This window comes from Furipterus horrens, unplaced genomic scaffold (assembly GCF_987537825.1).
Source record: "Furipterus horrens unplaced genomic scaffold, mFurHor1.1.pri manual_scaffold_3, whole genome shotgun sequence".
NCBI classification, from domain to species: Eukaryota; Metazoa; Chordata; class Mammalia; order Chiroptera; family Furipteridae; genus Furipterus; species Furipterus horrens.
In genome coordinates, this window is record NW_028327173.1 from 189,981,054 (window position 1) to 190,007,201 (window position 26,148).

The 26,148-nt window shown below is 38.8% G+C and overlaps 2 protein-coding genes across 8 annotated transcripts in view; one reads left to right on the plus strand and one right to left on the minus strand.

The window, feature by feature from the left end:
• Nucleotides 1–351: 351 nt before the first annotated feature.
• On the minus strand, nucleotides 352–19,358 carry ALDH6A1 (aldehyde dehydrogenase 6 family member A1). Its single transcript, XM_090271135.1, has 12 exons — nucleotides 19,216–19,358; nucleotides 12,841–12,900; nucleotides 11,475–11,549; nucleotides 11,152–11,313; nucleotides 10,846–10,924; nucleotides 10,120–10,422; nucleotides 8,319–8,440; nucleotides 6,826–7,015; nucleotides 6,438–6,619; nucleotides 4,835–5,014; nucleotides 4,472–4,570; nucleotides 352–2,289 (listed from the first exon to the last, which is right to left on the minus strand). The coding sequence occupies exons 1-12, from the start codon at nucleotides 19,261–19,263 to the stop codon at nucleotides 2,185–2,187; spliced, it is 1,605 nt and encodes a 534-aa protein (XP_090127261.1). The 5' UTR covers nucleotides 19,264–19,358; the 3' UTR covers nucleotides 352–2,184.
• Nucleotides 19,359–19,682: 324 nt separating this feature from the next.
• The window catches only part of LIN52 (lin-52 DREAM MuvB core complex component), a 102,881-nt gene continuing 96,415 nt past the window's right edge, over nucleotides 19,683–26,148 (plus strand). For 5 of the 7 annotated variants that reach the window (XM_090271150.1, XM_090271147.1, XM_090271153.1 and 2 more), the window contains exons 1-3: nucleotides 19,683–19,873; nucleotides 23,731–23,805; nucleotides 25,051–25,088. In XM_090271150.1, the coding sequence (XP_090127276.1) occupies nucleotides 19,843–19,873; nucleotides 23,731–23,805; nucleotides 25,051–25,088 (144 nt within the window). In that variant the 5' untranslated portion in view covers nucleotides 19,683–19,842. The remainder of the gene's footprint in view (nucleotides 19,874–23,730; nucleotides 23,806–25,050; nucleotides 25,089–26,148) is intronic. The other 2 variants (XM_090271148.1, XM_090271149.1) reach the window with 2 other exon arrangements.

A 26,148-nucleotide genomic window follows, 5' to 3' on the forward strand; every position in this document is an offset into this window, starting at 1 on the left:
ATAACTGTACAGGTCTTTTTTCCATCTAAGAAATAAGAAGCTTCTGAGTAGCAAGTACCTAGTCAAATGAATTGATTCCAATTAGAGCAATGTGATTCTGATTAGTTAGTATTTTCTAAAAAGTGATTTCCCTTAAATGTAAGGAAACTTTAGGAGTCTGTGATTTAATTCCACTTGGAATTTCGAGAATATGACCTTTTATTCAAACTTGCATGTAGTTATTGGATTGGATTAAAAATCACAACTAGTTGCCAGCTGTGATAAGAGATAAAACAAGGGTCATTCTATAAATTTCTATTGCCTCACCTTTAGGAAGGTAAATCTAAAACAAAACAAAACAGGAAGACCCAGTAAGGTCATAAATGTATTTTATTAAAGTTCTAGTTACCTTAAGTCAGCAATTTCAACTGATGTGCCACATGGATCTTTAAAACATGCAATACCTGACTATTTAGGAGCACTGCCTGACCTCTTTTCCCTTCGATTGTCAAATAAAAGAATGACAACAGACAACAAAATAGCCATCTGGTGTGAATGCCCTGCCTTGAGCCATAAATATATAAGTCATTTAATAGAATTGTATCTTATTGGTGACATTTCATAATAAGGTGGCATCTGGTTGGTTAATTCTTGGTACCAGAAATTCTTATATACAAGTATAGGCACGTAATTTTTTAACAAGATAAAAAAAGAAGTCACTCTGGAGCAAAAAGGCTTGATAATTACTATTATTAATATTTTTTTGAACATCAATCAAAATTATGTCAGATCGGGAACAAATATATTTTTGTCATGAGATGAAAATGGTTGAAAATCTCTGCATTAAGTGATTGAAGATTTTTATATTCTATCCAGTAGGTCAGAGTAACAAGCCTAAAATACATAGAGTGCACAAACATTTTCAAGGTTTTTGCTATCCTTAATTCACTGAGTAACTCCCATGGAGTAGGTTAGCATTATCCACATGACTAACAAGGAAGGAGGAAAATAAATGACCTATGTCACCTGGCTGAAGACCAGAGATTACTTACTCTATCAGAACCAGAAGCAGAATGATAGAATTCAATTGGGATGTACAGCAAAAAGACAGAAGCTATTATTTATCACATCAATATCTTATTCAACTTAAAAGTTTAGCTACATCAAAGAAAAACAAAGAGCATAAAGATAGTTGAATTAATGGTAGCAAGAGAATCTGTCAGAGCATTTTTTTACTACTTTATGTCATGAAAAACTTAAAAATTTCTTAGACCCTAGTCAGTTACGCTATATTAAGTGTTCTTTACTAAAAAGTACCATTCATGAGAAATGCAAGCAAGAGGAAAGAACAAGATAAAACATTCAGCGAGGATTAGCAGGTTAGACTTGCTTAAGGCAAACACCCCTTGATTTCTGGGCCTAAAACAACTTCTGAAATGGTTTTCTTTAAAAAAAAAAAAAGAAAAAGAAAAAGCCTATTGGCATCTGAGCTAATGACTGAAGCATTAATTAATGATTGCTGAAGCAAACTCTGAAATTTAACACTTGGCACACACAACTGATTTATCCAATGCATACTGAGGTATCCTTGACAAGTGATTTTTAGAAGCAAGAACAGAGACAATGATAGAGTTCAGTGGTCATGAATCACTAAGACAAAGTGGCACTCAGCAAAAAGAAAGAAGCAGTTGTCACAACTGTGGGATAAGTAAAAACGGACTATGTCTTGGGTAGTGAGGGGCGAGAGGCTCAGAGAAGCCTGGCATAGGGCTCTCCCCCACTGGCACAGGGCTGTGTTTGAGGGCCAGCAAAAGGGTGAATTATTTCTATCCTATTGCCCCATCCAAGAGGTCCTCTTCCACTTATGGAAGATCTTCTTTACAAACACTAATCTTCCTGTCAAGTCATCAGAAAAGCGGAGAATTTTTAGAAAACATGTCTAAGCTCTCATTCCAGATAAGCATTTCACAGTTAACAACAGTTACCTCAAAAAGAGAAATATGAAGAGTAAGTGAAAATATGGTTTCAGAGTTACACTACGAGTCTTCCAATAGCAACTTTGTAGGGCCTAATGGTCCTGAGAAAGATTTTAGTTACAAGGGATTCCATTCACAGGGATCTGATCTGAGCAAAGTTGGCAAATGAAGATGGTTGAGAATAATGGGAGATGACTTAGGATGGACTGAGTTGGGAACAAACTCGTTTCTAACGGCCCATAGTAGGCATGACTACAGCAGGCGAAGAAAGAGTAGCATCTTCTTCTTTCCACTGAGAAGTAATGGTCTTTAGCTGAGTATAGAAGTAGATGCCCTAAAGAGAACAAAGGAAAAAATAAAGAGAGAGTTAGCATATATTTGGGAGGGCGGGAGTCACGATTCCTCTTTTAATCAACTTCTGAAGGAGGTGCTGTGAAGTGCTACTCACTCTCCTACTTGAGGAATAGGTGCAACTAATTCATGTAAATTTAGCCTAATACCTGGCACATAGTAAACAGTCAAACCCTAGCTATAATTATGTTGCAACTAGCCAAGAGCATTAGTATCTAAATGAAAAAATTAAACAATGTCATCTGTTAAACTTGTAGGTCATTCTGTTCCTAGAGCTGGATATCGTGTGCTCTGTGGTCTTAAGACATGGCTCAAATCTTTCCCCTCCTTCTTATTGACTACTGTTTAACCTTGGGCCTTATCTGTGACATAATGCCCACCTCACAGCAATGTGTTAGGAGAAAATGAAATGACATACAAATCTCTCCTTCCCACGAAGAATTGAAATATATATTAGGCCATTTCTGACAGTTGTCAGCAATAAGCAGCTACACTGAAGTAGTGAAATCTACAACACCTTACAAATCTAAGGTAAAATGTCTGCTATATATACATTCACTTCTAAATCACCTATAACATGTAAGCCAAGAATGTTCTGCATGCTTAAGTCTTTATATATGGTTTATTTTATAAGAATAGGCTTGAGCAAAGGAAATTTGACTGTACAGATATAACAACAAATTACTAGAAAGCTCGAAAGATATTATTAGGAAAAAAAACACACTAGTATGATTAAAATACTCTTCTAGAATTACTTGACAAAATCTGGGCCATGTTAATATATTGAAAATAACTTTATAGAGATTGTTATATACTTCCATTATGAGATACAACTAAAGTTTACATCATGTAATGATACTTTCATGTCTTCTTTCCAGAATGCAAATTAGCAATTTAATTACTTGAGGATTTAATATTTCAAACTCTATATGAAGTCAGTCTTTTCTTCCAAGCCTCACTTACAGAGTAACTTATAAAGAAATTTTTGTTAATAGTATGAAACTAGTTTTACAAAACTTGTGACCTTTGTCACAAACTGTATCATCAGCCTCCAATAACCAGTTTTTTCTTAACCAACTAGCCACACTGTCATATTCTGCTATGCAGCCCACTGTTAATTTTTTAAATTAATTTATTATTTTTCTATTACAATTGTCCCACTTTTTGTTAATTTTTTATTAACCTATAAAAGGGAGACCTATATAGAAAAAAAATGTAATTTGTTACTGAAGATTTCAAAATGGCTGTATTTCTGTAGGACTACAAAGTACTTCCACTAGCCCATTTGTTCAGTTCTCTGTGCTGGGTGCTGCAGATAATAATTAAAGCAGATGAGGGCTTCTTAGAAGACACAGCTTAAAGATTCGTACATGACTTATCCCTGCCTACCTCCCTGGCTTCATCTCTTACAACTCTCTTACTCATTCACTCCCTGTGCTCCAGCCTATTTCTGCTGTGTGAACATGCCATGTCTCTTCCTGCTTCAGGACACATGCACCTGCTGAAGGATGTGGTAACAGTGGTAATTTAATCTTCATAACCTCACGGAATGTAGATGCTGTTATTATTCTCATTTTACAGGTGAAGAAACCTGAGGCACAGAGTTAACAACTGGCCGAGCTGGGGGTTGCACCCCAGCAGTTTAGTTTCAGATCTGCTATATTTTTCTTGTTCAGTGATATATTTATAGTGCCTAGAATAGTGTTTGGTACAAAGAAGGTATGAAATAAAATTTTTTGTAAATGAACAGAAGAGATGTGCAGTGAGAGTACGTGAGGGTGTACCCAATGGAGCACTGAGAAAGGGGCTGGTGGTGGTCGGAAGCGATTTTCTGGAAGAGTCCATTCTTTAAGAGGTGACTAAGAGTTAAGTCAGATGAAAATGGGAGGCAGAAAGAGGGTCCCAGGCAGAGGAAAGGGCATATATAAAAGCGTGGACCTCCTCGTGCTCATTCCCTAAAACTCTGTTCCTTTGAGTTATTCAGCAAGACGCAACTTGGGCAAAATTTTATTAACTTTAAATCTTTTCTAGGGGACCTACTGAGAAGCACTGCTGAACAATGTAACCCCACAGAGGCTGCTGGCAGGCTTTTCCTTGCAGAATCCTTGTTCCTGGATATATTAAAAGTTTCTTAGAGGAAAAGACATTTTTACAAACTTGGTTACCTGTTTGCCATAGAAATTGGTGTCTCCCCTGAAGGAAGATCGAGAGCCGGTAAATGAGAACATTGGTAAAGGCACTGGAATGGGGACATTCACACCCACCTAAAGCAGAACAAATCCACGTCAGATACTAAGAAAAGGACTCAAACAAAGGAACTCTCCATTTATAAGCATAAATGCTTGGCATTAGAGAGGCTAATTTTATGTATCCACCTTCTACTCTGTATCCATCTCATGAACTTTTATTCCTTAGGAAGAAATGGAGCATCGTGGGAGATCAGAGGGGCAGCAGCTGATCACTGTTTACCATCCCCCCTCAAAAGAGTAAATGGCTTTAAGACTCTCCTAAAAGTTCTATTCACAAACCTGTCCAACATCCACCAAGTGGGAATATTTCCGAGCAGTGGCTCCATTGGTAGTGAAGATGGCAGTGCCGTTCCCATATGGATTATCATTTACAATCTTGATGGCTTCATCCAAAGTGTCTGTCTCCAGAACCACAAGAACTGGACCAAAAATCTCCTCTTTGTAGCAGGTCATGTTTGGCTGCCAGGAGTGATGCATCCAGAAAAGAAGTCAGTATTTTATGCTTATTTGGTACTTTAGTACCCACTGTTTACATGGAGAGCTTTCATGTTAGTAATCTCTTTTCATTTTAAACGATCTGTTTTTTTTTAAGTGCTCTATTGCTGTGTTCCATCTTCCAAGCAACCAATCACATAAATAACCTGAAGTTCCTATTAAGTACAATTACACTCCTTTCTTTTAAGCACTGTATTTTTTAGGTCCCATGACCCATCACTAGCTTTCTCTTTTATACTTGTATAAGCTGTTTATACAATTGTTATGTTACTGAAAACTTACATGGAAATTCTTTTTTTAATAAATAAAATATATATTAAAAATACCACAGGGGAATTTTTCTGTTTTAAGAAACCCTGTGCTAGGTTTTCTATAACATAAACAATCTAGTCTCATTTCCTCCTTTGGTTCCCAGATGAGTCTGTACATTTATATTTTGATACCAAGTCACATTAAACCTTCAAAACATCCTTTGCCACTGCAGCTAGTGAGCTATATTTATTGCTTACAAGTGGGTTTTTCCTCTATGGTTCTTTGGCAAGAGATTTCCTAATTTCTACTACACTTACATTCAACAATTATTCAGGATTATAATAGGATTGGTGGGGACATATGTATTTCAAAAAAAGCCTCTGAACCTCAACTCAGTCATTAATTTTAGCTGAGAGACTTATAGAGTTTTGATAAATAAAAAAATTTACTTGATAAATAAAAATTATCTTTTGTCTCTTGTTGGTAAAGATGCAGCTAAATTTAGGGCACAGAGTAAGTACTCAGTAAATACTAGGTGACAGATACATTGATGGAGATATTGCAAGGGTTGTAAGCTAGGCAGCAAGGAGGAATGGGAAGAAAAAATTAATATTAAACAAATAAGTAACAAGTATAATAAAAGATAGGGGTTGGCAAAATATGGCCATTGGGCCAAATGTGGCTTGCTGCCTGTTTTTGTACAGCCAACAAGCTAAGAGTAATTTCTGTGTTTTTTAAATGGCTTGAAAAAATCAATCATGGCATGTAAAATTATTTGAAATTAAAATTTCACTGTCCATGAATAAAGTTTTATTAGAACACAGCTACACAATCTTAATGATTGTTTTCACACTAAAATGTCAAGAGTTGAGCAGTAAATCTCTGCAAAGCCAAAAATATTTACTATCTAGCCCTTTATGGAGAGTTTACTGACTGCTTGTAGAGTGAAAAGAGATTAGGAGTGAGAGGGGAGGCTTACTCAGACTCTAGATAAAACAACCGAGTAATTCTGGCAAGAGATGAGGTCCCTAGTCACTAACTGTTCCCCATTTACGAATTGGAGGGATGAAGTTCCATAGGCTCTAATGTGCCTTCAGCTCCCATATTTGGGAATACATAATCTAGAGTTGTTTACTTTGACATTTGAGATGATGGTTGGTCCAACAAAGTTGCCATTTTCATAGCCTTTGACTTTAATTTTTCGACCATCAAGAAGGATGGAGGCTCCCTCCTTTGTTCCGCTATCAATCAGATTACAGACTCGCTCTTTGGCCTGGGGGGTGATCAGAGGGCCAAGATCAGCTCCAGGCTGGTCACCTGTAAAACAACACAGACGTGTTTAATGTCTTCAATAACAAAAATTATGACTGCCAATTAAAGATGAATCCAAATGACAAGTACAGTATAGAGAGGCAATGGTAAGACCTGATATGATTGCTCCTGTTGGCAAAGGCCAGCATTAAAACCAAGAGCATGGTGCCACAGATGCAAAGTATAAAGGAGCTAGGCAGATAACTGATCACCTGCATTGACTCTCAGGTTTTTGGCCCGCTCCACCAGCTCTGGCAGCCACTTCTTAGCTTCTCCCACAAGGATCGCTGTTGAAAGAGCCATGCAGCGCTGACCAGCAGCTCCAAAGGCTGCCCCAACCAGCTGATTCAGGGTGTTTTCCTTATTGGCATCTGGCATGACTACCCCATGGTTCTTGGCTCCCTAGGAAATAACAGAAAGTACATGAATTTTCCTTGGCAAAATATAATTAGGCTATGAAATTTGGCAAAGAATCTGATATTTCAAATGAAAATTTAAGGTAAGGATTAGAGGATTTATCCTTTTTCACTTTTTGAGGACAGATTTATTATTTTGATACTGTTTAAATCTTGGTAACATTCAGCAAGTCTCCAGGTTATGTTTTTTCACTTTCTCAGCTGTGTTTATTTAGATCAAAACAAACAAAAACACAAGAGCTCCAATCATCACATTATGTCAAAGTGACAGGCTAAACGCTACATCCAAGAACCAATGAGAAATTCCTTCTTTCCTAAGTTAGATAGGAAAGAATCTGTTGTCTGCTAGGGTTTCCAGTTACATGAAGAGCAGTGTAAACAAAGAGCTGCCGGTAATGCCAGTAGCCAGCTGGGAAGCAAAATAGGAGGTAGACCTCTCCTGATAAACAATTTCTGGAAAGAGGTTCCCCAGACTGGCTCACTTCTGATACATATGGTCACTTCCACACATATGTTTTGAGATACAACTATAATTGAGTGCATGGATAAATACCATGTCAGCTACTCAATTTTATCCAATTACACATGGTATACTGTTAGACACAGAATTCACTCAATAAATTAATAGTGAACTGGGAGGGACTTAAGTCAAACTGGCCAAAACACATTCAGTCACGAAAAGAAGTGGGGATATCATGAAGTTTCCAGGCCTGTGCATAGGTGGCCATCCTTCATGCAACATTAGTCAGTGGTGAGAAAGAAGTAACTGGACTTTATATATAGTATCAAAGAACTGTCAAGTATTTGACAAGGAGCTAGTAAAAGAACAACAAAAGTATGCAGCCAAGTAAACCACACATCTCCTATAGGGATACTGGGTTCTTTCCAGTGCTTTAAATAGTCTGAACTTTTGGGGAAAACGGTATTTTGATATTAGTAGTTAGGATACACTTTAAAAGAAGGAAAAGAACAAAGGGCTAGAAGGAAGAAACAGGCCAGAACCAGAATTCGGAGGTTACTGCTAAAGCCCAAAGAATTTGAATAACATTCTCAGGGAAAAATGTGCCCTTTGGCACCAAAATTTGTTGTATAAGATTAAAGGTAATTAAAGTGACTTAGAATACAGCTCATCACGAGGTTCACTGTTAAAGGAAAGCTATTCAGGATGAAATGGGAATAAGGAAACGCTGGCATTAGAGTGGGATGAGTGGCCCCTTTGCTGCGGGACTGTGTCCAGGTAATTTTAATTCATGCAACAGAGTTTGAGGAAAAGGGGAATAAAAAGTTACCATATTGGCTTGAACTCTCTTGCCATGTCTTGACCCTCTCTCGAAGATGTACTCTCCTGCCTGGTTGGATCCCACAAAGCTGATTGCTCTGATATCCGGATGATCACAAATAAAGTTTACCGCTTAAAGAAGAAAATAAATGATCACCATAAAGGAACAAACGGCTATGGGTTTCTCAACATCACAAATTTCCCCTTTTCCCACTGCCATAAAGAAGTTTTCATACTTTCGTGTTCTATGCTGGATTCCCTTTTTGAAGTTCTCTGTTTCTCTGTCCTTTTAGTTTTTTAATCTACAAATTCTATTTAGCCTCTTCCCTTTCATTATTTTTCTCATTGCTATTTCAGAACTTCCATAATCTAACCCTGAAGGCTACAACTCCTACTTTCCTCCAAAATAACAGCCCTTCAGAGTATTTGAGATCTTGCTTTTCAGTAATTGTCTGCAGTTTTGGCTCACATAAACTCTTTAAAAATTCTCCAAAATAACAGCCCTTCAATACTCAATACTTTTGTCCTTTAAGAATGTGATATTTCATCAACTGTCACTATATACCAGAAGTCTCAGATACGACTGCACCCTCATGAGAGACAATAGAGCATAGTACAGTCATGTGCTGCTTAATGACGGGTATTCATTCTGAGAAATTCATCATTAGGCGATTTTGTCATTGTGCGAACATCATAGAGCACACGTACACAAACCTGGATGGTTTAGCCTACTACACATCTAGACTAGACAGTATAGCCCGTTGTTCATAGCTACAAGCCTGTACAGCATGCTCCTGTATAAAACAATTGAGATTAATTTAAACACAAGAGAAAATGATGCAATCAAGAGATGCAGTAAACAAGTCTGCTGCCAACATAACACGACATACTATTTTACAGTCAACTTTTTTAAGTAGAAAGAATACACTCTAAAATGCCAGAGTGTAGCACAGTAAATACATAAACTAATTATAATAGTTATTATCATTTTCAAGTATTATGTATTATTCCTAATTGTATATGCTGTACTTTTCTACACGTGGCAGTGCAGTAGGTTTGTTTACACCAGCATCACCACAAATGTGTGAGTTGTGCTATAATGTTACAGTGGCTATAATGTCACTAGATGATAGGAATTTTTCAACTCCATTATAATCTTTGGGACCACTGTCATATATGCAGTCTATTGTTGATCAGATATCATAATGCGGCACATGACTGTATTTAAAAATAAAAACCAGAGTCAGCCTTCTTGGTATGTACACTGCAGTTTTGTGGTTTCTAGCAGTGTGACTTTGGGCAAATTACTTAATTTCATTATGCCTCAATTTTCTTATCTGTAAAATGGAAAAATATAGTAACTATCTCAAAGGGTTCTTATAAAGATTCAATGAGATATGTAAGGTACTAGATCAGTGCTTGAAACACAGAAGCACTTTTTAAGTAGTAGCTATTATATGAATTAGAAAGCCTTCAGTCTCTCTGAGATCTATAGGTTCTGAGTTAAATATCTTCATAAACTTTCTCAATATTGAAGTGAAAACCTTTTCTTTAATCTTATCTGTGCCTTGCCCTAACCCATATTTCTTTGTCTCAATGTATTCTGTAGGGCAAGAAACACTACTACTCCCCAGTTAGTTACCTTAGCACACAGATGGCAAAACAGTCAACAAACATTACCTTCAAACATGGAGATTACTACTAGTAAATCCCTTCCTTCCTAAGTTCCTCATTCTAGAACACCCCATTACCACTCAGCGCCTTGATTTTTTGGTAGCCAGATTAAGTGCCAGGTACTGAAGGGCAGTTACCTTCATGTTGTCCATGGATGATGTTCAGTGTTCCATCAGGGGCACCAGAGTCCTGCAGCAACTTAGCAAGAAGCATAGTTGCTCCAGGGACTCGCTCTGATGGTTTCATTAGGAAGGTATTTCCACACACCATACCCATGGGAAACATCCAAAGGGGGATCATGGCAGGAAAATTGAACGGAGCAATGCCTGCACACACCCCCAGAGGCAAACGGTAGGAATAAAGGTCCATGTCTTTGGTGATGGATGGCAGCGTCTCTCCCAGCAGTAGGGATGTCACACTACAGGCATGTTCAACCACCTCTGCAACAGAGAAGAAGCAGTCAGGCCACCAGCTGCCCCAACTGTACACTACTTAGCTTTGTCATGCGCTAGTAAGCCCTGAGGATAGGGAGTTGCTCAGTCAATGACAAAGGGAAGAAACACTGACTTGACCTTGCTTTTGAAGGGGATGTACAAAATAAGATTCTGTAAATGGGAAAGAGACAGTGAAATGTACATACTTACTGGAAGATCTGTTAAATAAAACAAAGAAGGAAGTAAACCAATTTCATAGATCCCTGAGAAGTATTGCCATTTTCCACAAGTATTAAAAAAGATATCATGGGATAACAAAATCTACGTAAAGGAAAAAAGCAATCCCTCATTTTGGGATCGTTGCCTCCCATTTTCCTTTGCTTCTTTCCCAAAGGTCCCTGAAACTCCCCATGAGAGACTCCAGCTTACGAAGGCCTCGAAATACATCTCCTTCAGCATCTGCTAGGGTCTTCCCTTGTTCCAGCGTGATTAACCTGGCAATTTCTTTCTAGAGAGAAAACACACAGATAGAAACCAATGCAAGGATGTGCCTCCTTTCAGTTCTCAGGCAGCCAGGGAAGGATAAAACTGGGTGAGAAGTAGTAAGAGGAAGAGAGCCAGCCAGGATCTCTGTCTCTCTGGATTGTACAGTGAGAGTAGAGCCAACAGGCCCCTGTGGCTGCGACAAGTCTCCTCTAGATAAGTTTGGAAAATGGTATCATTCAGATTTCTTACCAAGTTTTCTTTAATAAGTTGTTGGTAGCGAAGCAGGACCTGCTGACGGCTTAGTATGGAAGTGTCTGCCCAAGCAGGAAAAGCACGTTTGCAGGAAGCAACAGCTGCATCCATTTCAGCCTTGGTGGCCTGAGGGACTCGCCCAATGACCTCATTGGTGGCCTGATGGGAAAAAGCAGCATATCATTCTTTGCCCTTGCCCAACCTTCTCCATTTTTCATCTAGTCACAAAGGTAACACTACATGCTTCACAACAGAAGGTCTCCATTTTCCCACCATGTTCCCAGAATTCTAGGTTAGTCAGTTTAACCAGCTTTGCTTACTGGGTTGTGGATGTCAATCCATTTGTCACTTTTGGATTCAACAAATTTCCCATCAATAAAGAGCTTTACAGTTGGCTGGGGAAGAAAAACACATACAAAATTTTGTATTAGTTAATTGCTTTACTTCTGTCTCTTACTTTCACAAAGAGGAAGGAATTCGGTTTGATAATGAATGTATCGCTCTCTAGACATGTTACTACCCATGTTAATGTCTTACCTTTATGATCAAAATATTTTTAAAAATCTTACCTGTGATTTTCTTTTTTTTCTGAGAAGCTTACTTTCATTAAATTTTCACCAAAAATGGTGAAGGACTAAGAAGAGGACCCCCCTCCCAAAAAACAGAATTATTTTCTGGAGGACAGGCTCCTTGTAGTACAGGCTTCCTCCACTAGGTGAGTGTTCTAGGAACCCATCTGTATCAGAGTATTGGATGGCTTTGTTGTGAGATTCTGTGTTCAGCTTCAGTGAATTTTTTTGAAGACTATTTTTTCAATGCATTTGTCCGTTTCATGATGGATTATTTACGAGCACACTTGCCCACACACCCTATTCACCTGATTTCTCCCCAAGCGACTTTTTTCTGTTTTCCTGGATGAAAAAAATCCTCAAAGGGAAACGTTTTGCTGATGCAGAAGAGGCGAAACAAAAAACGGCATCAAAATCAACAAGTTCAAAAACTGTTTTGAGCAGTGGAAAAAACATCTCAATAGGTGTATTGCTTCAAATGGAGAGTACTTTGAAGGTGACCGATGTTTAAACATGTAAGAATAAATATACAAGTTTTTATAAATAAATTCCAGTTTTTTGGGGGTCCCCCCTTGTACTGTGTTACAGTGTGTGCATGCTTCTATATAGAAAGGATTTTGAGCAGCAGTGTTATTAGATTTTAGATTCTGCAAATGGCTGACAGACACAAGGTCTGTAAAAACAACTCTAAAGGTTGTCAAGAAGTACAAATCATCTGGCAGGGTCAACTAAACTTCTAGAAGCGATGAAAATGTTTGTATCTTTTAGCACAGTAATCCTATTTCAGAAGAGGAAAAAATACTATAAGTAAATGCTTGTAAAACAAAATGAAAAAACTGAGGCAATCAAATGTCATATAAAGGATATGAGTTAATTCAGGTTATATATACTTAATGGCATATAATGTAGCCATTAAAATCATAACCATGTATAAAGACCATCTTATAATACTGAAAATGCTTAATTATATAATATACATAATATTAAATATGGAAACCAAGATAGAAAGTTTCACATATACTCTGATCACAATTACATAAAGAAGATAAATGGGAATACCGAAAAATTATACTGGATTCCTTCTCAGAAGTCTACCTTTCATGCCAAAGAAACTCACCACTGAAGAAGAAGAGAAACAGGATGCTGGATACCAAGTGGAGTTCACCTTGGAAGAAACCTGTGAGGTAAAGAATGACTATTTTGATAAATGAGAGCACAAAATTATTTTAAAAACAGCGAATGGCTACTATATGCTTAATATTATAGTAGTTATTATGGATATATGAAAAAAAGACTTGATGTATGCTCTCAAAGTATATCTTTTAAGAAAAATCTTCACCTGAGGATATGTTTATTGATTTGAGAGAGAGACAGACAATCAATGTGAGAGAGAAACATTCATTATTTGTCTCCCATATGCGCCCCAGTAGGGGATAGAACCCACAACCAACTGAGCAACCCAGCCAGAGCAAAGGTCATAGAATCTTTAAAGAGAAAAGACAGGAGGCTGAGATACAGCAAACTGAGGAAAAAATAAACCATAATGATTGTGTCCTCAATTTCTGAACATTCCTGATTTAAAAAAAAATTTTTGTCATCAGTCCATATTCTCCTAATTTTTGGCCTGGAAAATGTAGTACCGTAAATATAATAATAGGAAAACACTTAGCATGGTATCTAACACAATAGGTGTTGAATATAAGACAGTATATAACCAAGTGTCAAATATAAGTATAATATGCCCATATAAATACTTGAACACAAATGTTCATAGTTGCTTTATTTGTAATAGCCCAAAACTTAGAAACAACCCAAATGCCCACCATTGGATGAGTAAATAGTGAAACTAATGTGGTATATATATCGATACACTGGACTTCTACTCAGCAATATAAAAGAATGAACTATTGATAAATGCAGCAATGTGAATAATTATAGTAATTATATTGAATAAAAGAGAGATATAAAGAGAGTACATATTATATAATTTATCTATATAAAACAAGGAAATACAAACTAGCTATAGTGTCAAAAAGCATATCAATGATTGCCTAAAGATGATGAGGGAGGTAGAGAGGAGAAAGTAAAAGGGAAACTTTTGGGGGTATGAATATATTCATTATCTTGATTGTGATGATGTTTTCACAGGTGTATATAAATATTAAAACATCAAATTGTACACTTTTAATATATGTAGTATACGCCAATTTTATTTCAATAAAGCTATTTTTTTAATGCCACATGTACCATATGGGATATAATCAAATATTGGGAGATCAGTTACAATAACTCTCTAAATAAATAGTTTGTATATATGTTATGAAAGTTGATTTAAGAAATATTAAAGTCTAATCAAAGTGAGCAATCTGAAACACCTGGGACTGGAATATAAAAGAAAGCTGCAATCTAATAATCTATTATCTTGTCTGAAGAGAGACCATGTTAACCAAAAGATTAGAGCTGCATGAAGTGCAAGAATTTGTGCACCTGTAGCACTGTCCAGAGGAAAAGCTGCTGGCCCTTTGGACCAGCAGACAAACCTTCCAAATGCCTAGTCTGCTTCCTCCTCCATTCCTCACAAAAGCCATTTCAAACCACCAACACTCTGGTGGAGCCCACCATATCTTACCTATAGCCACATTCCCAATACCAACCTTGTACATAGTAGGTGTTCAATAAATAGCTACTATAAAAGAAAGGTTCACTGGGCCTGATTATCCCCCACCCCAGACTAGGTTAGGTGTCTCTTTTTTTGTATTCCCATAGCAGCCAATACTTACCCTATCAGGTTTATTTGTCTCTGCTGTAATTGCCTGCATACTTGTCTTTCCCCAAAGACTCTAAGTTCCATTGGGGTAGGTACTGTATCTGTCTTGTTCACCTACTTTACGGTTATTGTGATCAAGATTGTACAGATATGAAAATAGTTGTTGTTCATTAAATGTTATTATTCTTCTATTATTATAAATGCTTATTTGCTCTCACCCCTTGTCATTTCAAAACTTATCAATTATCTTAAAACTTCCAACTCTGTCACTCCCTCTTATTCTCAAGAGCTGACTTTATTTTCCTATTTCAGAGGAAACAGAAACCATCAGATGAGAACTTCAACTTCCTACTAGCAAATCTACAAACCTGACCTGCAACTATACTCATCTTTTTTCCTTCTTCCCTTTTATAATGGAGGAGGTAGCTAGCAAGCTCTATTAGGACAAAGTGACAGGGAGACAGAGGTGCATTATCAATATCTGTGGACCGACTGGAGTGGTGTCTGTCCTCCAGTCTAAGGCTAATCTCTGCACCTGTGTTCTGAAGCCAACCTTTCCTGCCACCTCTTACACCTCCATCAGTTATCCTTTCTCTCCTATACCTTAAACCTCCCTCCATCTCATAGCAAGTGTTCTCTATACTAATTACCTGAATTTCCTCATCTCCCACTAACTCTTCAATCTATCCCAATCTTCATGACTAAACACCAGTGACTTCCTATATCCCAGGGACTCCATAGTAACTGACCTCTCAGCAGAGGTGACATGGTGTGGAGGAGAGGCTACCCCATGATATGACTGCTGTAGGACCCTGCTAACTAGATGGCCAAAACAGAGGTTGCTTCCCCCAAATCCCCTCCTCAGGGACTATCTAATTGACCCCTCCACTATACCCCAGGCATGCTGGTTCCTCGGAGGGGCCATTATCCCCACCCCAAGCAGACATGCAAAGCATTTTCCCCCTTATCTGGGGAAGCTCATGCCCCTGTCCCACATCCAGCCTTGTCCTATAGAACCCCTTAAGCCTGCTATGTGGCACAAAGGGTATCCATACCATCTTTCTATCACCCAAGATGAGCCATATATATATATATATTCCCTTAATAAACTTCATGTCATGAAGGAATTGTCAGCCTCTTTATTTGGTCTCTCAGTCCTAGGAGATTTTACATAAGTTAATCACACTCTCCTTATGAAACCTCCCTTTTCACTTGTCTTCTGTGAGACCCTGGTATCTCTTTCATTTTTTGGACGACTGCTCTGCCTTCTTTGCTAGTTTCTCTCCTCTACCTGGCCACTTTGAGTTAGGTCCTAGGTTTTCTTCTTTTCTTTTTAAATTTTTTATTATTTATTTATTTTTAGGGAGGGGGCGGGCAAGAAAGAGGAAGAAAAACACTGATGTCTGAGAGAAACATTGATCAGTTGCCTCTTGTGCGCCCCTAACTGAGGACCTGGCCTGCAACCCAGACACATGCTCTGACTGGGAATCCAACTGGCAACCCTTTGATTCATAGGCCGGCTCTCAATCCACTGAGCCACACCAGCCAGGGCTGAGATTTCTTCATCCCATTTGCTTGGTTCACTCCTACTCCTTTGCTCCCTCCTTAACCATACTTTGGGAATATTTTGTAGATTTGCTAGTAGGAAGTTGAGGAAGTTCTCACTTTATGGTTTCTGTTTTCTCTGAGGTAGGAGAAACAAGGTTAATTCCTGAGACTGAGAGAAGTAGCAGACTTGGAAGTTTTTAAGTCTCAATCTCAGGTCTAGGCTAAGTACATGATTGTGGAGTTCATACAACAACTGGATTCCTCTATTTCTCATATTATATTATGGAATAACATCTTGTCTAATCATTAAATCTCTTTCCCCTTAGATCACTAGATGGTTGTGTCCTCAACCCCTAGCACTATTCCTGGAATAGAGTAAGCCCTCAGTCATATTTCACAGAATGAAAGAAGGAGTACTCACCAAGCAATCACTTGATATTAATTTTGTTTCATGCATACTCTCTTACAGGGCAGAAAATACATGGATCTGCCAACTTGAGCATTCTAGGCCACTCAGTTTTATTTTTTCACTTGCACACAGCCTGCCCCTCTACTGTCAAGAGGGCATAAAAGGCACAGCATCTGGTAATAATAAAACATTATCATAGTTTTTGACAGGTTAGATCTCCTATCTTTTCTTCATTTCCCAAGAAACAAATGTTAGCACTGTTGCTGAAGAAACTATCCTATGTACCGTCACATCAGACTTCTTGCTCTCTAGATGTTTATTTTGTACTTGCTATTTTCTCTACCAGGAACTGTTTTCTCCACTTGGCTAAAGGCCTGCTAGTCTTGCAAGACTCAAGCTGAGGGCCAACTCCTTTTGTAAGATTTTCTTGAATTGCACAGGTTGAGTTTGGGGCTCCTTCCATATGCTCCTGCAGTCTTCTGTGCACTTCTATTATTTAGTAATAAGGGAGGTTTCAGTATTTTACTTGCCTCTCCTTTCCCAAAGCCTGGGGAGAGTGCCCGACACAGAAAGAAATGACATGATTTAAGTCCTGAGTTTAGTTACTAGTTGGGAAACCTTGGATGACTTTCGCCGTGTTAGGTAACTTACTCACTATATTAATTAATTCTAATCTTCACAAATATTCTTAAAACTAGAAAATATTGGACCTGGGATAAAATCCAAGTATGATTGTGAAGCCTGTGCTTTTTATACCACAGTCGCTGAGGTGAGTCACTCTTTAGGACTGGTTTTCTGAATGGAAATCATAATACTGCAAGGAGCAGAAGTTCTAAATTTTATTAGTCACCATAACAGAGAAGATATGCTGAACATGTACTTTAAATAACTGAGGACATGAACTCTCTCCGTTACATGTCCTTTTGATAGTCCTCTAAAATTCATGACTGCTGGAATCTAAACTACTCTTTATCAAAGGTTCATGTTATAGTAACTACTAGTTGGGTAAGGATAACTCTTTCTGTTCTTTTCTAGTTCAACTCAGAAGTTTCTTCAAATGAGAGAAGAAAAAAAGTGTGCTTCCAAAATAAAGTACATGAAAAAGAAAATATTTCTCCTTGATGCAAAAGACAAAAACCCTCTTTAGGTTCTCTGTTTAATGACTCATTGTGATTTGAGGGGAGGGGAAGGAGGCAAAGGAAAAAGTCAATTTCATTAAACACTTTCAAGGAGAAATAGAAGCATAGGGTGGGAACTTTGCATTCCTACTATTAAAAAAGGATACTAGCCCTGGCTGCTATGGCTCAGTGTATTGAGCGTTGGCCTGCGAGCCAAGTGTTGCTGGTTTGATTCCCAGTCAGGGCACATGACTAGGTTGCATGTCAGGTCCCCAGTTGGGGGCGCGAGTGAGGGGCAACCACACAGTGATGTTTCTCTCCCTCTCTTTCTCCTTTCCCCTCTCTCTAAAAATAAAATAAATAAACAAACCAGAAAGGGTACTAGGATAATAGCAAGGAATATACAGTGAAGCCAGAACATCTGACAAACCCTTCTAGAACATCTGACAAACCCTTCTGACCCATTCTCCACACTTTCCCATTAAATAGCATATTTAAACATTAACCTTTGCTGACTCTGCTAAGAACCTTAAAAAGAATGTTTCTTTCGGAGATCTCATTAAGCCTGCTAAATACCACTATTATCTAAGAGTCCAGCGAAATAAAGGAAGAAGTTCCCAGGCTGGACGTAATGACTAAGAGGGGCAGGGTTGTTTCTTGCAGGTTGGAGAATGTTGTCTGCAGCAAACTTTGCCTCATATCCCAAGTCCTTGCTAAGCCGTGAACAACAGGGGAGCTGAAGGTCACAGGTCTCAGGCATGAGCTCCTGTGGCTCTTCCACCTCTCCTCAGGCCGGCTTCCTAGAGGACCCAACCACCCAGCCCCCATGGGCAGTGTTGAGGGTGTATTGGCCCACTAAAAACTGACTTAGGGGCAGGAACTTGGAACTTACACTTCTTGCCTTCCTCGGGTCCCATTTTCTATTACCTGTTTTAGAGATGTTTAGTCCCTTGCACGTGCTTGAGACAAACTAGTAGCATAAACGTGTTCTTATTTACCACCAACATAAACACTGTCACTTTGCTGAGAGCAAGTTTAACTGAAAGTCTTGGCAAGCAAGGGGACAGCCCGTGGCCTGTGGAAAATACAAATAGCCATAGCCGGGGAAAATAGCTTAGCAAACGGCTGCTTTGGAGGAAAACATTTCTAGAAGAATATTCAACGTCCATTCACTGATCTCGCCCCTGGTGTGTCCTCTCCTCCTCCCCTTGAGCTCAGATTATAGACAGTGAAGTAGAGTGGGGGGAAGGAAAACAATCTGGACGCTCCCGACAGGTGCGAAAGCTCTAAAAAAAGGTGACCAGACGGGAGTTTCTAGGGAGAGAGGTGGCAGGCGCAGAGGTGAAAAGTAAAGAACGTGGGAGGACCGAGGAGAGGTGTGAGCAAGAGAGTGTGACAGCTGTAACGGGGCAGGACTAGAGGAGGAGAGTGGGCCAGAGCCAGATAAGGGGAGGCTCAAAAGTAAAAGGGGAGGGCAAGGGTGACAGTCCGGGGCTGGACCCAACGAGGGCGAATACGGTGTGAGGGGGTGGGACAGGGCCTCCCGTCTTGTGGGAACTGCAGGGTCGGCCAGGAAGGGGCGACTCAGAGAGTGGACGGAAAGGATCCAATTACTAGCTCCGGGACCCCTCGGCGCCAACCCTCACTCGCCTGCAGGATCCGAGCCCGCACTGCCGCCGCCGCCACTACCACCGCCATGGTTCCCAGGTGCTTCTTCTCCGCCTCCCGGTGTCTCTACTCCCCGTGACTCCCTAGAAGACCTGCAGCTGCCAGACTTCGCCCGACCATCCTGCCGCACCTCTTCATTGGTGGAGAGGACCATTTCTCCCAGCCAATTACTCGCACTGACTCCTGACTCCACCCCTCATTCCAGTTTTGGGGATGGGCGATTGGTTAGAAGTGAAAGAGCTCTCGCCTCTCTCTCACCTCAGCAAATTCTATTGGCGGAGGTAGGGAAGACGCCCCTAACTTGGGTGGTCTGTATTCAGCGCGCAGGGAAGACGCCCCCTAACCGGGAACCCCTATTGGCCACAGGAGCGACTGCGGCCCCACCCCACAATAAAGAAAATAAATAAAACCGTCCTAGAACTTTACAGGCGCTCCATCTCATCGAGTACGCAAAGGGCTACGGCCAGCATTGTGGGCGGGGCTAGGCAAAGACTGTCCTATGGGAGGGGGAAACGAAATGGGACTGGGGGTAGGGTGATAGGGTTTCTCTTTGGGGGCGTAGCTTGTGGGTCCTAGCTTTCCCGCCGACAGTTGGCCACGTCACGTGACATGGGTTGGAAGATGGCGTCTCCCACAGAGGGTAAGAGCCGGTATACAGATCTTACTTCGCCTGCTCCCCTGGCGACTTCCGCTTTCCGTCTGCCCGTCGAACTTACACTTCTTTCTTGGGCTCCTCTCTTTTCCCTTTCACTTCTCTTCCTTAGGACACGGGTGCATCTTCAGCTCGCCGATCCTTCACAGCTGCTCTGAAGGTGCCCAGTTTCCCCGATGAGTACCAGGCTGGTGGAGGAGGGCACCCGCGAGGGACCCATCCAGGGCCCTGTCCCTCCCGTAGGCTCACTTCACTGAGGGCTGAGGAGGAATACTATTGGGGGGAATGACGTGCCTCTTTTTATCTTTGATCACTTGGAACGATTCTCTCCAACCCTAGCTGGGATTGGTGGTTGACGTCATCCCGGGACTGAACATGATTCTCTTCTGTCTCCTCAGATTGGTACGGTTGTCCAGGCAGCAAGAGAAGCGGGGGACCCCTCCGGTCCCTCGCCATTAGAGTACCAAGGAAAATGAGGATTGAGCTTTTTAGTGTAGTCTTGTACATGTCTCAATCTCTCTTGCTTCTGCTGTTGTGTGTTTTCTCAAGCTGAGTGAGTGAAGGATTTCTGCTTATATATTGTCTAAGATGCAAGTCATCCAAGCAGCTAAGTGGTTTGGGTATACCCACATGCTTTTAATTCGATTCTGCTTAAGAGAGGGTCTTGCAGTCCTTTCTCAACTCATTTTTTTGCTTCTATTGCCCCCATCCCCACGTCCATTTCACTGATACTCAGTTTACCCTTTTGAAATCAACACGTTTTGTGTTTGGAAGGAATCTTGGAAGTTGATTTCAGGAATGAGGAAATCGAGGCCAAGAAAACTATTGACTGTCTACTATATGAAAGGCATAAATGTTAGGTGCTTTGGGAAAAGAAAAGATTAACCAGACATGTAGACTCTTGCAGCTTCAGGTCTTATTTTAGATGTCACCTCCCGGAATACAGTATGGGGATTGCACCCTGTCTCAGTACTTTCATTGTCAACATAGTTATTGTGTTAACTTCCCCCTTTCACAGTAGATTATATTGTCTTGTTCATAGTTGAAATAATGATTTTATATATACATAAATAATATATTACTTCCTCATAAGTTTCAGATTAAACCGAATCTTAAATTTTTTGAGTGCAGGTAGATTAGAAGAAATTATTGGTGTTCGGAATCAAAAGAGATTCTTTCTCCTGCCTGGGTACTCTCTGGTTAAAATGCCCTTTTCTTGCCAGAAAGAACAACGAGGGAGAGGGAACATTTAAATAGTCAAGGGAATGGGGAGTTATTACTCAGTGGGTACAGAATTTCAGTTTGGGAAGGTGAAAAAGTTATGGAGATGGATTGTGATGATGGTTGCACAACATTATGAATGTATTTAATGCCACTGAACTATACACTTAAAATTGTAAATTTTGTTGTCTATATTTTACCACAATTAAAATAAAAATTAACCAAGTGGTAGCAGTAGTATAAGTAGTTTCTGTTAAAATTTTTAGTTTATTATGAGGTTATTTTTGATTTATAAGTTCGGGAGATTTTAGAGCTGTGTGTCCTGTCTTTGGCCAGGAAAAGTATTGGAAACATATATTTTCTCTTTGATCTTCTAGCCATCTTCATTGTTACTCTTTCCATTCTTGATTTTTTAAAAGTTTTCGGTCTCATCTTCTACAGTTTCACTTTCCTGCCTAGTCTTTTTGTTTTTTTTAATCTGACAAAATCAATGTGAGCACTTAGAACTTAAAGTCAGCTTCTAAATAAGTCCGTCATCCTAAAATATTCCAATGCCTACCGCTCTCATTTCTATGTTTAGTATTCCATCTGTTTTTATCTTTAAAACAATTCAAATAATGTTGATTTGAAAAAGATTAGGTCATTTAATCATTTGTCTTTTTAATGCTAAATTTACTGGGCCTTTTTGAAAAAGAGAAAATTGCAGTCAAGTAACGTACTTAAATTATGAGAGTGAGACTCACAGCAGAGCCTGGGTTATGCCCCCAGCTGTGGTTTTCATAAGACCACCCTTGGTTATTGGCTCCTACCCCCAATAAGTTTATTTTTGTTATGGTTGAGCTTCCCATTCGTAACATTCCTTAGGAATTTGAAAACTGACATTTTGTATTACACACATCTTTCCTTTCTTACAATTTTTGGATGCTTTAGTTAAGAAATTTATTAGAGTTGAGTTCTTGATCAATTAGAATGTCATCAGAAATTCTCTTAGAATATTTGGGGAAAAATTCAATGTAGAGAAAAGTTCATGTTGAAAAAATATATATACATATGTACATTTTCTGAGGTGTGAGTCCACAGCATTTTTTGGGGGGGCGGAGGGGTCCAGATTTCAAAAGATGTGGCTTACCCAGAAAATGTTAAGAACTACTGTTTGTATTATTAACTTAACTAACTTATGCAACTAGTTAGCATACTGAGCATACAATACGTATTCAACAAATGTTAACTGTTGTTAATATCCAGTATCTACTGTGTGCCCAGGCCAGAGTGGAGAGGAAATGGTGTCAAAGAATTAGGCGGAATCATGTAGGTCATGGTAGATATAAATTCATGAATTTGTCTGGGAAAAACTTCTTTAAGCTGGAGAGTGACATGAACTGATTGGCATTTTTAAAAAAATCAGTTCTAGCTACTTTGTGGAGAATAGATTTGTGGGTAGTAGGGAACAGGGTAAGAGTGGGTAAAAGGAGACCTGTTAAGAGGTTACTGAAGTAGTCCAGGAGAGAAGTGATGGTTCCTTGGTTAATTAATTTGGTTTTGAAGAGAAAAGCTGGTGGATTTACTAATATTGTATAATGGAAAGGGAGACATGAAGAATGGATGGCATCTGAGTTTTTGAAAACTGAGGTTTTTGGTAGTGCTATTTCTTGAGATATAGAGGACCAGGAGAGTATGGTTTTAAACATATTAGACTTAAGGGATTTTTCACACATGTAAATGGATAGAGATGTCAAGTAGCTACCTAGATATATAACTCTGAAGTTCGGGGAAAGATTATGACTGGAAGTATAAATATGGAATCATTGGCATGGTAAAGGCTATGGGACTAGATGAAATCTCCTTAGGAGATTTTAGGTAGAGAGTGAAGCCAGCTTAGGATCAGGCCTGAGTGAAAGAGGAGACTGAGGAAGGGAGCAATGAGGATGGAAAAACACCAGCATAGTGGTTTTATAGAAGCTGCAAGTGGAGTACTTCAAGGAGAATGGTCAGTGCGTGAATGCTGTGAAGAGATCACATAAAAGAGAACAAAGAAGTGACCACTGGGTTGAGCAACATAGTTCATAGGTAACCTTGACAACAGCAGTTTCTGTGTGTATAGCAACAGGAGCCTGATAGTCATGGCTTAAAGAGAGAATGAAGGCGAAGAAGTAGAGACAGCGTTATGGATAGACAGCTCAAGAACTTTCGGGGGAAGGAGGAGTGAGGAGGTAATGGACTCAAGGAAGAGTTTTTTCAAAGAAGGAAAATTCTAAAGCAGGTTTATTGCTGTTGATTATGAGTCAGTAGTGACTGTAGAAACTGATTGTGCAAGAAAGATATTATTATTTATGATGCCTTTGATAGAGCAAGAGAAGATGGAATTCAGAACCCTAGCAGAGGAGTTTGTTTCTCTTGAGAGCAGGGACACTTAATTGATTGTAACTGGAGGAAAGTCTAAGAGTATGATTGAAGGTGCGGGTGGGTTTGTTGGTAACCATTTTTCCTAATACCCCACTAAAACATTAGAGATTGGAAAAGTGAAGTTTGATGAGAAAGGGTTATATTCTTTGAGTTTGAAATGTTTTAAAATATAAATTAACATGTTTTGTGTCTTCTTGGCTCATCTGGGTATTTTGTTCTAGGGACAGATCTGGAAGCATCTTTGTTAAGTTTTGAAAAACTTGACCGTGCCTCACCAGACCTTTGGCCAGAACAATGTAAGTTTTTGGTTTCTTTATATCAGACTCAATGCAGGAGAACCAGTGCTATTGAGGAAGATTTTTGAAGAGATATCATTTAACTGTAATGGTTAAAATGTTCATTTTATTTCAAAGTGAAGAGACTGAATTCTGTGGTCCAATGTTAAGAATAACTATTTGGTGATTTAATTTTTTCAGGACACAATGCAATTCAGGAAATGATAGCCTTTAAAAAATAATTATTTTTAAAAAATATCTGTAATACAGAGATACATAATATATTTCCTCAGCTCTTTCAATCACTCTTATAAAATCATCATTAGTAGTTTGGTACAATCCTTTTGATCTTTTTTATACTTACTCAGTTAAGCAAATATATATATTTATTTAAGTATAAAGAGGGGTTTTTTGGTGTTGTTTTGTTTTGGGGGCGGATATAATGATGGACTCATATGCACATGATCTACTGCTTAACTTATTCCACCTAGTAGAAGTAATTAATGGATTCTTCCATCTTAGTGGGCCTGGATATACTTTATTCTTTTAAAGTATTTCACTGCACAAATATACTATAGTTTATATATTCATACCCTATATGGAAACATAAGTTATATTGAATTTTTGATATTACAAATAATTTAATAATGAATATTCTTGCACAAATGTCTTTGTGTACATGGAAGAGGTGACTGTGCATGAAAGTCCCCATTTACTCACATACTAGCTGATATTGAAAGTAACTGATCTTTATTATTTTTAGTTTGTATATCTCTAAGTGAGATTGAACATCATTTTATTTTTAAATACCTGTTTTTTATTTTTCTGTTTTTTTATGTGATTCTTCCTGTGAGACATTTAAGTAACAATTGGATTGGCAGAGCAGCAAACCTAAAAAGGAAATTTAAACTTTTATTTGGTAAGAGATATTGTATCTTGCCACTCTCCCATTCAGCTAATTCCTGATCCTTCAAAGTCTCATTGAGGCATTATTTTCTCTGAGACTCTTTTCCTGTCCCCTCAGTCTGATTTATATTTCCTTATTTTTTTTTCCGGTGGTGGAGGTGGTAGGTGGGGGTCCTTCCATAGTTCCTGGTATCTTTCTTGGAGCACTTAGTTACTGATTTACTCTCTCTCCTCTTCCAGACATTAAGCTCCCTAAAGACAAGGCTGTTTGCTTCTTATTATTTGAATCCTCTATGTCTGGGACACTAAAATGTTTATTGAATAAATAATGTTATGTTTTTGTTTTCTTTTGCTTTTTAGTACCAGGTGTTGCTGAATTTGCAGCCTCTTTCAAAAGCGTAAGTAATATTTTACTTACCTAATAAAGTTTATCCCATGTTTTGTTCCTTGGTAAAAGCTCAATATCTTCTTTGTTTTCAAGAATAATGTCATAGTCTTTAAATCACTTTGTAACTACAGCCCTGGAAATCTGTGTATATTATTACCATGCTAATTGATGATAATGTCTTCATCTGTCCCAGTGCCCTATTTTGGCATTTTGACCTTTGTCTATTAGCCTCTTTTCTTAGCTTGAATGCTTTTAACGTAAGGCAGTTGAAATATTTAATATAACAGCAGCATTCTTTTTGCCCAAATATGATCTGAAGTTGTTCTCTTTTGTTTATACGAGGCATTATGACCTTAGCTTATACATCCTTAGAGGATTTTTGAAATTTCTCCATGGCTCATCAGCAACTGAAGGAAGACATCCATTAGAGCCACAACTTTTCTCCTTCCAGGGAGCAAGCACTCTACATATGTTCTCTTATATATTCCCACAACCAGGAAAATATGATGATTATAATATTATAATACCATTTAGACGGTGTTTACCATGTACCAGGCACTGTTCTAAGCACTTTAAATATATTATGTAATCTTCACAGAACCATATGAGGCGTTTTACAGATGAGGATATAGGTACAGAGTAAGAAGGTTACCCAAGGTTATAGGCTATCTGTGGCAGAATCAGACTTTGAACTCATTAGTCTGATTACTAGCATCCACACTCTTAATACCACTTAGAAGCATTTCAGCCCAATGTTAAAAGCACTGACTGACAGAAACACCTGGAAGATAAGTTATTTGCCCAAGTCCTAGTAACAGTCCAGGATTGGAACACAGGGCTGTCTGATTGCAAAGCCCATGCTCTCTGTGTTAAACCGTAACATTGGAGATTTATAATATAAAACTCACAGTACCTTACTATATGCTCAGCATTCTCTCCTCGTTATTAGAGTTAAAGGTAGTGAGTTAAATATTAAGGCCCATGTGGGCCTGTGGCCTTCAGGTCCCTTGAAAGTATTTCTTCAGAGGAGGTTTGACTTTGTAGCCTCTTTCATTTATTTCAAGAGCTAG

Excerpts from the sequence above, each read along its gene's own strand:
- ALDH6A1 (XM_090271135.1), bottom strand. The coding sequence starts at position 19,263 with ATGGCGGTGGTAGTGGCGGCGGCGGCAGTGCGGGCTCGGATCCTGCAG. Across the intron at positions 7,016-8,318 it reads AGAGAGTTCAAGCCAATATG|GGAGCCAAGAACCATGGGGT; the intron begins GTAACTTTTTAT and ends GTTATTTCCTAG. Across the intron at positions 5,015-6,437 it reads CCATCATCTCAAATGTCAAA|CCAAACATGACCTGCTACAA; the intron begins GTAAACAACTCT and ends CACTCCTGGCAG.